Genomic DNA, 17,123 nt, shown 5'->3' with positions numbered 1-17,123 from the left:
CCCAGAAAAGCAGAGAGCACATGTGCATTCTCTTGGTCCTTGGGCTGGGTCTGTACCATGGAGAACTCCCTGCTCCCAAGACCATCTCCCCAGTCAGTATCCCTGCTTTGCTGAGCTCGCTGCAGCACCGGAAACACGGTGTAGCCATGGCAGGAACTAGCTAGTCCTCTTAGCAAGCCAGAGAGACGAGTCTAGGCAGAGCAGGGTGCCAGAGGGCCATGGTTAATCCAATTTCAATACTAGGACTGTTATTACCTCTGAACAGATTTATTAATGTCATGGTGTAACAAGCTCGCTGCAGAGTGCAAAATTCAGAGCTGGGTTTCAGACCAGATTTTTAATTCTGGGATTCAGAGAGTGTCACTAGGATTGGCAACATTAAATGCAAACTGCAGGTTTCAAGTCACAATGTCTTCTTTGCTCCCAGCAGATTTTGAGGGTCCTTCACTTTCCTTTCAACAAGTCCAGAAAACTATTCCAAGTGAGCTGTCATGACCTAAGCAGAGGTAAATTGGTGTCACTACTGATACCATTTTAACTGAAGTTGTTATATGGTGTAAACCTAAATTTAACATTTGAATGTCTTCTTATAATGAATTCATTTCTGTCCTGCTATTATAGTTACCTCATTGCTGACTTGCACATATGCACTTCTATGCAATGGCAAGTTCTGCATTGCAAATTTGCACCAGTTGCATGAAGGAAACAGAGGTTAGAAGTATTGTAGAATCCACTGCTTGCACAATATTGCAAATGTAGTTGTTCCTGAAACATAATCTTCCAGTTGCTTAGGGCAATGTTTACACCATTAAAGTGAATTCAGAAACATTGTCTCAGTAAACAGGAGGAAGTACACAGGACTTTTTGTGCATTCCAACAGGCGGGGATAATATTTATCTTCTGTATATTTTTTGGCCAGGAAAAAAATTGGATGTTGGTGTCTCAAGACATCTGTGCTTGATACATTTGTTTCATTAGAAATTGACTGCAAATCTGTTGTTTTAATGTACCTGTGCCAATTGTTTTTAACAATTTTTAGAGGAACATCCTTATTTATAGCTCACACAATCATAAAAGAAGTGGCTTCATTTTAGGCTTGAATACTTTTGGAGATGACTGTGGATTTATACAAGAACCATGTTACCACAGACATTTTGGGAAGCTTGAGAAAAAAAAATAATCTTTACAGTTCTAATAATCACTGGAAGAAGAAATCAGAGAAAATGAAGTCTTTAAAACAGTCTCCAAGATAGAAATACTAAACTAGGTCTATTTCTTAATTTTTGAGAGAACATGTTTTTGTTGGAGTAGTTATACAGCATGAAAGCTTTTCCAGAGCTGCTTTAAATGCCCATTTTTTTTTTTTTTAACGACTCTAGTTCTAGATCGAATTTCTTTTTTCCTTTTTATAAACAACCCCCAGTACAGAAAGCAATCAAACAAGATAGTTTGTGTATCATGTGTATGGGTATGTACAGTCATGAGCTAATATTGTTAAGGCTAGCTGTAAGTACTGGGAAGAATTCAGTAATTGCTGATTTTCCAAAATTTTAGGCTGCGACAGGGAAGCAATTGCTCACCCGAAGCACCAGCCTCTTCTCACACCTCTGCCCTAACTTCTGGGTTGTACCATGGAGGGATTACTAGGATCGCTCACTGATTTCTTCCTGCCTCTGGAAGGGGCGTTAGGGTTCAGTGGGGTTGGGCAGAGCACAGCTGAGTCCCCAAAAACAAACAGAACCAGACTCAACTGAAGTTGTCTTTTTTTTTTTTTTTTAAGTTCCAAGCGTGGCAGTTCAGGCAATGCCAGGATTCTTTACAGAATTTCTTTCACTCTGTGTTTTTTTATGTCACATCTTAAACAAAACAACTTGGTAATCAAAGCTTAAAATAGGAGAAGGAGCAATATAGGTGTGTGTCAGTCCAGCACATTGGATTTTGCTTTTGTTATGTTCATTTCTTAAATAGACTATTTAAAAAATCCTGCTTACACTGGGGTGGATGTCTCTTGATGCCTCCTCTCCCCAGATCTCCCTTCTCTTTTAAGACAAAAGGATAATTAATTGTAATAATTGTCTCAGGCCTCAACTTCTTATCTGGTTCATGGGTGACAAAGCACCATAGTACTGCAAAGTGAGGTACAGTCATGCTGGAGAGGAGCGAGACAGAGTGGAAGAACTCCTTCCCTGCCCAGGTATCACTGAAAGCAGCAGTGTGTGATTTCACCTGCTGCTGACAAGCTCACCTACCCCGGGCATTGGGTCACCCTAATGGGCTGTGGCTTCCCAGTCTACTCCATGCTAGCTACCTCTACGCTAGATGTGAGAGGTTTTTGTTGCAAAGTGCTGGAAAACTCATTTTAAGGCCTTTGTGATAAGCCTCCTTGGTAGTAAACACAGACTGAAGCAGGATAGCTGATGGCACAGACATGTCTTGAAAGGAAGTCAGTGGCAGTGCTGTTGGAGGTCTGATGAGGTTTCATGAGCCTGGAAGTTTGTGTGTTACACCTGCCTCTTCCCCAGTGTAGCACATAGTGCAACCCAAGTTTCTCTGTCCCTACACACCCTCTTTTGCTTAAACTGACTTGGCATCCTGAATAAGTATTTTAAATGAAATTCCTATGGTTTTTCAAACTGTACCTGGCTGAAACAATACGAGTTCCTTCCGATTCTCTATCATATAACTACAGCTTACCAAAGTACATGGAATGATTATCATGTGCTCCCTGTCTTTTTTTTTGTGAGAGATATCTTTTTCCCCACTTTGCTGAGTCATTGCTTACACAGTTAATGTGGTCTTCAAAATACTTGCTGCGAAAGTACTAGAGTCATACTAATTTTCACGTGGGTAGTAGTAGAGGCCTGCGACTGGCCAGCAGTGCACAGTGTTAGCCACTCAGTAACACTATTTCCTTTCACTTATTGTGAAAACTCTGTTTTGCTTGGGTAGATGCAACAATTTTGAATCCCTGAACTAACCCTGATGTTTTCAAACTTATGAAATCCATTTTAATTCTTGGTCTGTAGAAACTGAGGTTTAATGAAGTAATCATTCCAATTCCATGTTTAGTCTGGGAGTAAAATATCTCTTGTGTAAAGATGCTATTAGGCTGACAGCTGCACTTTCCCTCACTCTTGCTCTTTCTCCCAGTGAAGCTTCTTAGTAGCTTCAAAGTTGTTTCATTTCAATGGCTTGGGCTCTGGTCAAATGCAAAGCATGAAATAGATGCAAAATCGCCTTTCTCCAAAAAAGGATGTGTGGGCATCGTCTTGTCTGTGCAGCTGTGTCGGCAGCTACGAAGCTATGGCAGCAGTTCTGTTTTGCTTCCTATGTCACACTCCTCTGTGGATCGCAGGTAGCTGAAGAAACATGGACACTCTTTTCTTTCTTTTTCTTGTGTGTGTGTCCAAAAACTAAATATTTTATCCAAAATGCAAATCCATAGAGCCATTTAAATGACTTTTAGCATAATAGTACATTATTCTGGTTTTCCTGCTTTTACACAACCCAGTTTTCATGGAAAGACTGCTCTGTAAACCTATAAAACACAAAGATACCTCTGTACCGATTAAACATTATAGGTATATCTGCTAGTCACTTCTGTATCAGTTGTTTAGCCAGTCCAGTGTAGTCACTGAACCACATTAGCATGAAGTATCAGAGCATTTTATGATTTATTCGTGGCCATGCTGTGCTTGCATGACTTGTAGAGCCAAGGTTTGTGATGGCTAGTTCCTGTTTCTACCTAAATAGGCACCTAGATGCACACGCAGTATTTATCCAAGAGTTTCATAATTACACGTTGTTCAGCACAGAAAAAAGAGTAATCAAGGGTTGTCCCTGTGCATTATATTTACATTCATGATGTCTGGAACTGGGCAGCAAACTTTGAATCTTGGCTCTGAGCTTCTGTAGAAACTGTACACGGATTGTGTATCATTGTACTCTCCAGCACAGAAAGAGGACCTACTTCAGAGGGCTTAGCAGCAAGTGACTTACTCGGCATCGGTTGAAAGAGCTGCTGGCTCTCATCACCGCAAGAGCGTGGTTTCACATAGCGGTGACAGCCCACGCCGTGTGTGATGGAAACGCTGATGCTGCGGGGAGGCCGTGCACGGGGATGGGCCGAGCTGCCGCTAGAGGGCAAGGCCGATGCAAACCCTGCAGGGACCCCGGGCTCTGCGACAGCGACCTTCGCGCTGGTGGACTGGCTTAGCCCTGTCTTGAGTCAGCCCGGGTCCTTGGAACAGGCTCGGCAAGCTGGTGTGCCTCACACTTGCCTCAAATTCAGCCCCAGCATAATTAGCGTAACAGATCTGGTTTTCTTTTTCCTGGTCATATATGTTCAGATTTAAATGTCTTTTTCCCATAAAGCAGAAAATTCTGCTGCAAAGGTTTTAGGCACAGCGTGGATTCCTGTTTTGTGCAGGATTTTTCCTAGCCTTTGTTCCAAGGTCTGATTCAGCAAAGGTAGCAGAAGGAATCACTCAGCTGCCGCAGATCTCTGGGCTCAGTAATCCGCATATGGTTTCCAACATGTGAACCCTACAGTACTACACAGCCCCTCTGCAAGGCAACTCCAGTCATTTGTCTTCACTGTATAGAAAGTTTCCCACTGACAGCCAGGCTGCTCTATTTTGAATCCCACAGGTTACCATTGAAGTGGTGGATGGCCCCGACACTGAGACAGACAAGGAGCTGCAGAAAGAGAGCAGCAAGCCTAGCTGGCCGGTCCCATCACCTGACTGGAGAAACTGGTGGCAGAGGTCCTCCACCTTGACTCGCATGAGCAGCGGTGACCAGGACTATAAGTATGACAGCACTACTGAGGACAGCAACTTCCTAAACCCTCTCGGTGGGTGGGATAGTCATGCACCCAGTCACCGGACATTTGAGTCCAAAGAGCAGCCAGAGTATGGTAAGTGTGCGTTCCAGGCCTCTTATGGGCATCTTGGGATTGTAAAAACGAGTTTGGGGGAAATGAGAATGGTGAGGCATCGCTGAAATTAGGCCAAGCAAAATAGAGTTTTTCAACATGTGGCTTTTGTTCATCAGCTTTTAAATACAAATCTGTGCAGATGCACAAGCTGTACTGTGGTAGCTGCATTCCACTAGTAAGTCTATAATCTGGAAAATCATACCAGTTATCCCATAAGAGGACCTTTTTTTAGTCCTAAGTGTACTTTTTTTAAAAGCAAAGGAAACAAGGTTTCATATTTATTTTTAGAGTAAGGATAAGTACAAATTTAGAATCGTGCGGTGGGTTGGGAACTAAAATATAATTATTGGATAAATAAGCAAGATCTAAAACGTGGTAGTATTTGGTGGATACACAAATAAGATGAATTATGTTGGTGCATGTGTGGGGAGTAGCATGTGCAGCAGGAACATTGTGTATTTGCATGTGTAATTCTCTTCCAGATGTGTCATGGCGAAAACAATCATTTTCAGCTTGTTGTGTGAAACAGTTGCAGAAACTAGAAACAGAGGAGCTACAGTTATTCACTGCCCCAAGGGGCTGTAATTATTCATGTGGGCATGACTCAAGGCGGGGTGAATTGGTGTGTGCTCACAGGTAGCTCAGAGCCTCTAGGATTTAAGTTGTGTGTAAATACAGAAGATTTTTAGTTAGAGCAGGGTTTCAAAGCCACAATACTTCTACCCTGGCACCTCTGTTGTGTTCCCTAAATACTGCAGAGCAGCTGTCGTGCACTGATTCTGACTTATTTTTCTCCTGTGTTGGTTAACTTTAAGTCCTAGAGCCTTAACAATTGAGAGACACTTTTTGTGGAATGGTGTATTGAAACATATACATATGTATTAAATTTTGTGGCCAGAAGATTAAAGTCTATCCCTTCGCATTGCACCTGCATTTATTTGTGGGCACACTTTATTGCCAAGAATTCATATATTAGGTTGTTATTCATTTAGGTAAAATAAAATTGCTTTCACAAAGAATTGTGGTAGAAAAAAATTATAAGAATTACAAATATAAAAATAGGAAGAACAGGCTGAGCTCCAGCTGAAAAATCTAACATGGTATATTTAATAGTAGATACTATGTGTTTCATAGTGCAGTATAAACACTAGGTTTTATCCTAGAGTGCTCTGCTGTACACTAGAGCACCCTACTAATTGCAAAAGACTCCTGGCCTTCTGACTAACCTAAAATGTCGTGTGCCGTTGGCCTTGGCCAGCAGGATGTAGCAGCAGATCCTGCCTGTATGGGGCTTTTAGACTGGTTCCAGCCATTGCCCTGTTCATGTGTTTCACGGCTCTATCTCCCTCGTCCTGCCCTTGCCAAAAAGCATCGCATGGCTCTGCCTGCCCTTCCTGGGCCCTTTGACAAGCCTTGCACCTGCTTACCCTCCCTCTTCCTCACCAGCCACGTGGAGAAAAAAAAATCCGAGTTGGAAAAGAGCTGGGAAGGAGGAGAGCATGGCCAGGGAGAGAGGGTAGATCCCATTTTCCTAAGCCATCTTATGCCTCCTCAGGCTGCTGTAGTGCCCGCCTGTTGGCAAATCCCAGAATCGCGGGTCTTCACACACAGATGGGTAGCTATGGTCCCACCCACATCACACCGTGGACACCTGATTCAAGTGTGGCGGCTTCCTAATTGGCAGCAGCGTAAGAAAAGGAGGAAAAGCACATAAGGTCCCTGCCACGAGGAACTCGCATCGAGGCAGCTTGCTACGAGTGAGATATATAACCTTCCCATATTCCTGGCAATAAATGTTTAATAGCACCCCACAGAGTTGTCGTCAGTCATTACATATGGTACAAATCAAGTTACGTGTTCTACTAACCAGCTCAGGAAGCCCACAGACAGCATGGCAGTGGGGGGGAGCGGGAATCGCGTGTAGCACAGAGGCCAGTGCAGGCAGGGATCTGTCCCTATGTCTTGCCTGTACATACACATTCAGCCTATAGCTCTAGAGCAGGGCTTGCTCAGAGTCACTAATCCTGATTTTGCTTTGCTCCGAGTGCTGGTTTAACCCAAATGAGCAAAGGCTGCAAGTTATGATCACAGGGTCAGTTAAACATCTGTAGAGTGCAGGGAAATCCATTAAGCCAGATGTTTCCTAGCAAGAAAGAGCACTCAGCCTGGGAGACCAGTGAGAAGGCAAGAAAACCGGGATTGGTTCATGGTCTCCACGTGGTGGCCTTCACAAGGTGGGATGTGCAACTGTTACCTCGGCAAACAAAGGAGACAGGTTCTAAGGGGTTTAGATATTCAGAGTGGCTCCAAACCACGGTGGTGCAGACTTGATAGCATTTGTCCTTGGCTGTCTACCAGAAGAGAATAAAGTCGTGTTTCATTTTCAGAAGGCTCCTGCTAGAAAAGAGTCAGATTTTATGTTATTTAATAATTCACATGAAACACTACAAATTGCATGTTGTTCTGGGTACAAGACAAATATGCAGTTCCCTGCATTCATGGCAGTATTCCTGTAATATCTGTTTCCTGTTCAAGGGACTGAAGAACAAAATTGCAATTTTTCATACATGACCCTCAGCGTCCCATAGTCCAACATTCCTTGTGTCCTAAAAATTAATTGGGTATTGTTGTGCTATTGCTGTGTGTTTTGAAAAGAAGAAAAAGAAAACTTCATTTATCCTGTGCCTGATTAGTCTGTGGTCAGAAAACATATTCCTACATACAGGGAAATTATGTGAATAGATGTGCACTGTTAGTTCATGACCCAGCTTTGCAGCTGAGGATTCTCAGCTGCCAAAAGGTCAAAAGAGAAAGGAAATATTTTTTCAAATAATGTTGCATGCATTTCCCTGAGGAGCATCAAGTGTGAAAACCATTTAAACAGCAGGCTTACGCCTGGCATCTAGCCCGAGCTTCAGGTAGAGACATCTGGATTGCATTCTTGTTTTGCCTTCTTAACAAAAAACACTACACAGTAGTTTTGCGTAGTAGGAGTTTTGTTTCTTCATTTCCTTCCTCATCTTTGGTCTTACACAGATTATATTGATGGTGAGGGAGACTGGAGCCCGTGGTCCCTTTGTAGCGTCACCTGCGGGAGCGGTAATCAGAAGCGGACGAGGTCCTGTGGGTACGCCTGCACTGCCACCGAGTCACGGACCTGCGACAGGCCCAACTGCCCAGGTGTGCTCATGTTCCCTTCTGTCAGAGGGGAGTGGGGAGAGGCGGTTGAGGGTGGGAAGGAGAGCCCTCCTGTACCCAAAGCCCAGGGCCCCTTGGCTCCCTAGCTAGGTAAGAGTTTCGGTGGGAGGAGACACGCTGGTTCTCAAGGCCGTTTATGAAATGGCAGGTTCTTTGCTAGTAATAATATGCTGCTAGATGCAGTCTACTATCTCCCGGGATTTAGACGTCAAACACAGGCTTTTTTTAGGTTACAGCAGTCATTTTTGTGCACAGTATGTTTTGTATTCCAAAGGGTGTAATCTACTCTCTTGAAACAAATTTGTATTAACTTTAGAATTTCAAAGCAGCTGTGCTGTTACCTTAGTGAGCTCATATTTTGCTGTGCAGTGAATGGGCATGCCTGTGTTGTGAACAAATAGCTCTCCCCCAGTTATATGGCTTTTAAATTTGTGCCTAATGTATACAGAGTTGCTTTAAAACTCCATGTGTGTTAATAAGAAAAAAATACTTCAAATACCTGCTTTGGGTTTCACTCCAGAGATTTTGGGTTCATTGGGCATTAAGCTACAAAATTTCCTGTCCTAGAAAGTCAATGCTAAGGTGGAAACGTCACCTCTGTTTCACTACACGTCGCTTGATAATTGGAGAACTCTAAACCAGCAAGTTTGGTCCCGCAATAGCTATGTGCAATGGGATCAAAGAATGTATAGTTTTGGCTTGAATGCATCCAGAAAATATGGCCAAGGAGCCTTACTTAGCTCCTACCCATCTACAGGCATTGACATTTAAATGCCAGTAACCGAGGTGTCCTTACCCTCATGCACTTTTCGCTTTGGTGAAAGCAGGGCTGAGCACTCAAACCTACATCATAAAAATTTAAAGCTGCTATGGAATACTTTCCCATGATGTTCTTTAAATGCTGCTGTGTGTTTGGATTTAGGCAGGTTTTTAATGCAGTGATGCAGTAGTTGCCACAATGCACGGGATATGTGCAATTTCATTACTTCCCAAGATCGGAGAGAAGTAAAAACACATGCCGTGGTGGTGTGCATTTCACCGAGTTTACTTAATGACTCAGAAAGGCAGAAATTCTTAAACTGGAGGGCAGGGGTTTTTGATGGGAAGTGAAATGTCAGCAGTGCTGGAGAGAAGACTTAGGAGCCTTAGTGAGAAAGCTGAAGAGAAGTTTGTCACTCACAGATAGATGCATGCATCCATTGCAAGGTAATGGCTGCTTGGCAGTTCAAGAGAAAAATGTTTCTGGATGCTGTCGTACATCCTAAAACCTCAAGAATAAGGGGTTAATTCCAGAAGAAAGCATGTAGCCCCCAGTGATATTCTCCAATATTTATTACCAGCTAGATTCAAACAGTGGCAAACTTGAAAGAATATATTATGTCATATAACAGACCCCCAACGATCAACAAGCAAAATGTATTCACTCTTTGAGGCTGTGCTGACATTTTTGAAATTGCAAGGGCAAAGCTCAGCTTCTGCTGTTTATAGTTCCAGCAGTGAATTACTGCCTTGTAATGGGTTCTTGGATATTATTCTGCATCTACTGCTGGAGTTAAGGCAAAACCCTATGATAATTTTATTGAAAAGTGGCCTGAGGCTGTTTTGAAGCTTTGCAAGCCACTATTATGCCCCAGTTCAGGAGATCAGGAGAAAGTTCATTGGCAAGAAGATGGATGGTGAACAGACTTCATTATTAACCATATAGTTATCACATATTAAAGAGCTTACTGCTCTCTTTGGAGGTCTTTAATTCAATAGAGAGGGAAAAAAAACCCAAACCTGTTTAAATGCTTCTTTGAAGACACATTTGTTTTAAGGCTACCTTAGGGAAACATCAGGGTCATAGGTAGGCCAAGCTAAAATGAAAGGATGTTTACTTTGGCAAGATCAATTAATACATTTTCTGGCAATCTGTGTTTCTCTCTACTGATAGCAAACGCTTAACTGGAGGTTGTTGGAAGATCCTGATATTTCAAGATCCTGATATTTTATTTGATTGCTATAGGTGGTGGGGGATGGGATTGGTTGGAGACATTATTTATCTCTTGCCTACTCACACCTTTCAACTCCCTAGCACTGTGAGAGACCAACAAGTGCCAGTCTTCTTGTAATAGCATCATTCTTCCTTGTGCTTCCTGAAAAATGGTGGCCCACATACGGCTATGAACTTACTCCCGTCTTCAGGCATGTCACTCTGTTTGAGAAAGCGGCACAAAGGCTGTCTCTTTTAGACATCACATTTTACCCAGGGCTTTAGAGCTTCCATTAGGACACTTGTTTTGTCAGTCACTTGTGAAACATGCTCTGGAGAAGCTGACCAGGTGGCTGTTGGTGAAGTGTGTGCAAAGCTCCTACCTGAATTACTGGGAGGTGCTGGCAAGCCTTCCGCTGGGAAGAACAACAACAAAATTGGTTCCTTCGCTGTGGTCCCTGCACCGAGTTCATAACTGACCGGTTTGTTGCCTAAATATAATCTAGGCCCTAAATCTTGAAAACTTTTGACCTTTGTGCTAAGCTAATGCTTTATCTTCCTAACACCACAGATTCCTTAGTCATTATACTTTTAAATGAACAGTCCCTCCTCCAGCAGCAACTTCAGATTACTTCTCTGCCAAACAAAAGCACCTTGCAGAACTGGGGAAGGAGGGGATGGCAGGGAGGCGGTTGATTGCATTGTGTTTTAATAGGAAAACACCACCACCACTAAACGTGTTTGTCTTAGGGATTGAAGATACCTTCCGGACAGCTGCCACAGAAGTGAGCTTACTTGCAGGAAGTGAAGACTTCAACGCTACCAAACTGTTTGAAGTTGGTAAGCAGCCTAGTCAATCTCTCAGTAACAGATAAGAGACTTCCTTAGAGTTTCCTGTTTTGACTCTCACTGCAGGACCAAGATTTTGAGTTTACCATTAAAAATGTCAGTAATAACGGCCATTTATTACCTTGCTTAAGTTTACGATCTGAACCTTAGCTTGCTTCAGTCATAGAATCTTTCTCCTCTTAAGTCTTAGCAAATTTCTGTGTTTGTTTCATTATAAAATGGTGATTCGCTGTCCTAGTTCAGAAAAGAGCTGTAAGGCTCCGCACTAATGGAGAGGAAAAAATCAAACACATTAGCATTTTGCTAAAATAGCCTCAAATGGAAGATACTATAAAAGCATTTTAGGTACAGCTGTCACATTAAAAAAAAAAAAAAAAGACAATGACTTTTATGAGCATACATAGCTTTTATAACTGTGTGCGCTGCAGTGGCACTAGCCAAAGCAATTTTATTGGGCATGACTTGATACTGCTTTATCTAAAACTCAGCCCAACCTCTATAATGTTCTGATTTCATCCCTCCGATGAAACCACAGTGCGGCCACTCTTAGACACCAGATGCTGGACTAATTGGATAAATAATGTAACCCAGCACCTCCCTCCTATGGTGGTAGAGCACAACAGTTAATGGCAGCCAGGACAGGACTCTTTAAGGAGATAGAAAAACAGGACACAGATCACTAAGTAAATATTTTGCAAGAATGTTTGCTGTAAGAGTTTTAGGTCCCAGTCTTTGCCTTACTCCAGGATCCTGTTACGTAAGTGTGGAGCAAGATGTGCTGGGGTTTTTTTTTGAAAGCCCGTAGCATGATACAGAGACCTTAAATAAAGTTTTAGGTAGGAGATGTTTAACTGGATTCTCCCAAGACTCTTGCAAAATAATAAAGTGCCAGTATTAAATGTGCTACTAGTCTATAAATCTCTTTAATCCCAGCTATAAGTCATGGCTCTGGTGCCATTAAGTCCTCCTAATGTACAGACACTCTGATACTATGTCACATATGCTTTTTTAGAATCTGAATCACTTTTGGCTGCATTTGCCAGCTAAGAAGTCAGTCTCCATGTTTGAACTACAGCTGCTTGAAATACCCCTTTGGGAAGATGGAGACCAAACAGAAAAAAGTATTTGGTAGTTAAAAGACAGACTGAATTAGGGCTTAATGATGAACTTCAGAAAAAGTAATCCAGGCCTTGCTTGCCATCTTAGTATTTCTAGCGTCATGAGAAACTTAATCCTTCAGCATCGGAATCTGCTGTTCTTACAAGGTGAGGGGGTGGACTGGGGTTTAAAATGGAGACTGGCATCAAATCACTGTGATTTCCCCATTTCAGTTCTGTCGCTTGCAAACCCGTGATAGTGTCTCTTGTGCCGCACGGGCATATCAGCAGCTAAACTAGAATTTGCCAGGTAGAAGAAGTGTCAAAGACTCTTAGTGGCATGGTGCTGCACTGTAATTCAGACTAGTACTGACCCGAGGCCCTAAAGGCCTCACACATGCGAGTTCTTTATCTGACAAGACAGCACATTAACACATTGCGGGCAGGGAGACAAGCTTTGACTGCTCTTTCGTTCTTAAGCAAAGCACTGGCGCTGAAGTGTTAGGCTTTACTCATTTGTTATCGCTGATCATACAAACTGGGATGCTGCATAATGTATCTTAAGTTTCCATTTCCTGCCCTTCAACAGATACTGATAGCTGTGAAAGATGGATGAGCTGCAAAAGCGAGTTCTTGAAGAAATATATGCACAAAGTTGTCAATGATCTCCCCAGCTGCCCATGCTCTTATCCCAGAGAAGTTGCATACAGCACTGCTGAAATCTATGATCGAATTAAGAGGAAAAACTTCCGCTGGAAAGATGCAAGTGGTCCAAAGGAGAAACTGGAGATTTATAAACCCACTGCACGGTACTGCATCCGCTCCATGCTCTCTTTGGAAAGCACGACGCTTGCAGCACAGCACTGCTGCTATGATGATAATATGCAGCTGATTACCAGAGGGAAAGGGGCAGGTACACCAAACCTGATCAGCATTGAATTCTCAGCAGAACTCCATTACAAAGTGGACATTCTGCCTTGGATTATATGCAAAGGGGACTGGAGCCGATACAATGAAGCACGGCCTCCAAACAATGGGCAGAAGTGTACAGAAAACCCTTCAGACGAAGACTACTACAAGCAGTTTCAAGAAGCAAGGGAATACTGAAAAGATTTCCCTCCTCTTCAGACACAAAACCGCATTCATTTCCTGGATGCCAAAGAACTAATAACGGCTGCTGCACTGTCTCCTTGACAGGGGTTGATCAGTTTCTTTCTAATGAATGTATATAGTTGTAATATAATACATAAGTATTTTTCACAGTGTGTGTAATTTATAAACACATATCTCTCTGTCTCACACACACCTATTTTTACATACAGACATACATAAAACTTGTCCTGGTAGGATTTTATACTGCAATAACATTCATTTAATAGTGTGCATTTCATTTTATTCCCCAACTATAACATAAGTGCGGGTTGAGGGGGGAACAGCTGCCATCACCATCAGGCCCCAAGGCCCCAGCTGAGGAGGGTACACATTTAGAAGTTATTGTAAACAATAGGATTGAAGAATGTACTCTTCCATATGGGAATGGTTTACAAGATTAATGCACCTACAGCATCAGTTTTCTCTATAATTGATTTCACGACTAGTCATATCTAAGAAAGGAGAAATTTTTTTTTTTTTTTGGAAGGGTAATACTCAAAAGTGAATATAAACAGTTACTAGCAATTTTTTTCTTGGAATTCTTGCTGTTACCTTCTAGCTCAGGTCTTTGCAGTTTATCTGGGGTAGGCTTGCAGGGAGACATAGCTGTGGTTTTTCTACAGAGCAGAAGTCCTGCTGCAGTGGTTCTGCAAGAGTTACAAACGGCCCGCTCCTGGAGACATCTCAGATACGGAGCTGCAGCTGTCAGGGCTTGTGTCTTATGCTGGGGAGCAGATCTTCAGCTACCTGTAAAGGAAGCATGCCATAAGTCTTTGGAGGAGTGAGGCTGGAGAAGGAAACCATGTCAAAGGAAAAAAAAAATTTAAAAAAAAAATCACAGTTACTTCCCAATTTTTAATATGAAGAGTGTTAGATCTGCTCTTTCTTTTAATAAAGAAGTTTATTTTTTTAAAGAACAGGAAAAGTGGAATACAGATTTCTAAGTTCCCTGAGATAAAGCATGCAACCAGCCCTTTTCCCCCATTTATCATATGCTGAGTGCACAGAAGAAGCTATTTTTTAAAGAAGCTGTCTGGGAGGAATTACTGGTGAGTTAAAGTATCTTAATTTTTTTAAAAAGCTGGCATTATTTTTGTAAAGTATTTATTGAATTGTAACAATAGCTCACATGTGGAATATGTCTCTAACATGAAAGGCTTCTGTAGATGGAACTTGATTGCCAAGAATAAGACTGTTGTTAGGCAAAGGTTTTACTTCCAAATTTTTATACCATGCAAGTTTACATACATAATGCTGTAATTAAGCAGCTAATACCTGCATTCTTATGAAAGCTAAAAATTACACCATGGGTAAATAAATACTTAGAGCTCCATCCTGTAAAAGGCTGTCTTGCTGTAAGTCAACGTCTTCATTTGGAAAACTAAAGCTAAATGTTACTAGAGAAATGCCTATTTTCGGGTTATGTGGTCTGATACACACATGTGCACTGCATGTGGAACCTCACACAGCAGTAAAGCCGATCTTGCATTGCAGTCAGGCTTAGCGGAAAGATTCAAGACAGCTACGAAAGACAATTCCTCCTGCTATAGTTGTACACACATAAATACTGTAAATCTTTTCTCTAGCTCTGTCAGCCTTACAGGTGCTGGCTGATTGTGACTTCCCAGACAGACATGTGCATGGTCCCCCCAGCATTAACATACGCATAATAAGTCTGCTGAGTCTGGGAAGCATCAGGCTTGTGTTGGTCTGCCCAGGTCATGCAAATCAGGGGATTAAAAAGCAGCCTGGGCCTTGGACACCCACTCTGACTAAGCGTGTGGTGGATACGCTGCAAAGGCTCTCCCCGAATCTGCCAGACCTGGTCTGACAGGCTGCAGAGCCTCAGCACTGTACTTACGCTCCAGGTTTCCAAAAACACAGCGGTCCAGGCAGAGCTACTGCACATATGCAGCAGCAACTAATCTGCCGAGGTAACTTCAGCAGCTGGAAATCTTGGCCAAGTCATTGGATCTTCCCAGATGCAGGCTTGAGTTGGAGGTGGAGGGAGACGTGGATATATTCTAGCACTAGCTGGTAGTAACAAAACATGGTTAGTTGAGCAAGAGGGTAAACATGGGGATCGCCCCTTAATTTTTATAGAAACCAGCTTTTGTAAATTCTTGCAAGGTCATAAGAAGGAGCCACTAGCTAGCGGAGCCAGTTAAATTGACAGCAGATGGATGAAAGGCATAAGCAACTCCAGCATCAGTCACTTAATAGGGAAGACAGGTATTTTCTGCAACATGGGGGAGAAAGCTCTGCTTTTTACTTCACATAGCAGTAGGGGGGGGAACAACAGTCTCAGGTTTCTCTGTGAGGGCGATGAGAGGGCAGTCACAATTTTTGAAATACAAAACACATCCCTGCAGTTTATGGATTAGTAAATTATGGTGCTATTGAGAAATGCTGCTACACCATTAATATTGAACATAACAAAGTGTCAGGGAAGAGGAAAAAATATTTTAATAAATGAAATGATGCACAAAGTTTCAAGTGTTACCACTCACAATTTGCCAAGATTAGAAATTCTGAGGCAGTCTAATAACCACTGATACGGACCTACGAAGTTTTTTTCATAGGATGAGTCCTGAGCACAGATCAAGAGAGTATTCACACTTCTACAGTCTTAAACAACAGTCTTTATTAAAAACAGTCAGTCCTATTTTATAATAAATGATGATCCATTCAGGGCTGGGCTGTTTTTTTTCTTTTCTATTTTCTCTCCTTTCCAATGACTAAAATCATACCTGGAATGACTTTGTGTAGTAGTCCTTAGCAAGGTGCTGGAGTTTACCGTGGCCAAATTTGGCTCGATCCCTTAAATACAGAGCTCTTCATATTAGAATAAGGCCTGAGGAAGGGTTTACATTCCTAGGCACCGGTTGGTAGTTAGAAGAAGCTGCTGTTATGTTTCTAAGTTACCACAGAACAGGCACATGGGAAGACCCAACCAAAGATATGAGGGGGACTGAAACAAGCAGAACTAAACAGGGCTCATGGTCTCAACGCTGAGGAATCCTCAGAGAGTCCCTCACCCCATAGCCATCCTGCTTCCCAGAAGGAAAGTTAAATACAGACTTTACAGCAACCTCTCCGTATCTGAGCAGTTCCATTTACCTGTTTCTCATCAGCAAAGCCAGAGTGGGGTGCTTTCACCTCCTGGCCTCACTTCTCTGCATTACCTTTCTCTTGGGCAAGCACAGCTGTTTGTGCAGCAAAAGGAACCAGTCAAGACATCCAAGTTATTTTTAACCCTGATGAATCAACAGATACAGATTACTGCATGGCTTTACAGTCAGTTGGCGGGAACGCCTTAAGCTGGCGTTACTGCTGAGAAAGATGTGTGGAGCGGTGCCCCAAGGCAGTCAGAAATGAGTGGGCCTGGCTTCACATTGCCTGGAGAGACAGCTGCTGAGCAGCAAAATTCCACTAACATAACCCACAGTGATGCATACGGGTTATAGGACAATATAGCAAAAAACAGAAACATAAATTCACGAATCCCCACAGTCCTGCATTAGTTACCAGCTGCATTTTTTTCCCTCCCGCTGTGCAAAATGGTTAGCACTGTCAACGCATTCTTTCAAAAAATGCTAGTGAGTTTCTAGGACTGCCTTTTCCATATATAGCATTTTCATTGAGATCGGAGGCTTGGTTGCAATGAATAACTGCACCTGACACTTTCGACTGAGTGGGGTCAGGCGAGTCAAAGGCAGGAGAGGAGGAAAAGTAACCTTTCCCAGTTGAAGAATCTGCTGCGTCATGGCAGGGGATTGTGGTGTATCTGTGAACCATTCTGCGAGGAGATGCCCCTGCCAGACCACTAAGAGCCCTAACGCCGCAGCCTCTTACCTGCGGTGGGCGGTGGTCTCCCTGGTCCGCAGAGGAAGGCAGCGAGGAGCACCTGCGCCTC

General features: G+C 42.7%; 1 protein-coding gene across 1 annotated transcript in view; it reads left to right on the top strand.

The window, feature by feature from the left end:
- ISM1 (isthmin 1) overlaps positions 1-15,902 on the top strand; it is a 43,365-nt gene extending 27,463 nt beyond the window's left edge. Inside the window, exons 4-7 of the mRNA XM_054822426.1 lie at positions 4,651-4,918; positions 7,976-8,119; positions 10,860-10,949; positions 12,645-15,902. Coding sequence (XP_054678401.1) covers positions 4,651-4,918; positions 7,976-8,119; positions 10,860-10,949; positions 12,645-13,162 — 1,020 coding nt within the window. The 3' untranslated portion in view covers positions 13,163-15,902. The remainder of the gene's footprint in view (positions 1-4,650; positions 4,919-7,975; positions 8,120-10,859; positions 10,950-12,644) is intronic.
- Positions 15,903-17,123: the final 1,221 nt, after the last annotated feature.

The sequence above is a fragment of the Grus americana genome, chromosome 3 (assembly GCF_028858705.1).
Source record: "Grus americana isolate bGruAme1 chromosome 3, bGruAme1.mat, whole genome shotgun sequence".
Lineage (NCBI taxonomy): Eukaryota > Metazoa > Chordata > Aves > Gruiformes > Gruidae > Grus > Grus americana.
The sequence above is the reverse complement of the archived record's forward strand: the minus strand, read 5'-3'. Positions and strand labels throughout refer to the sequence as shown.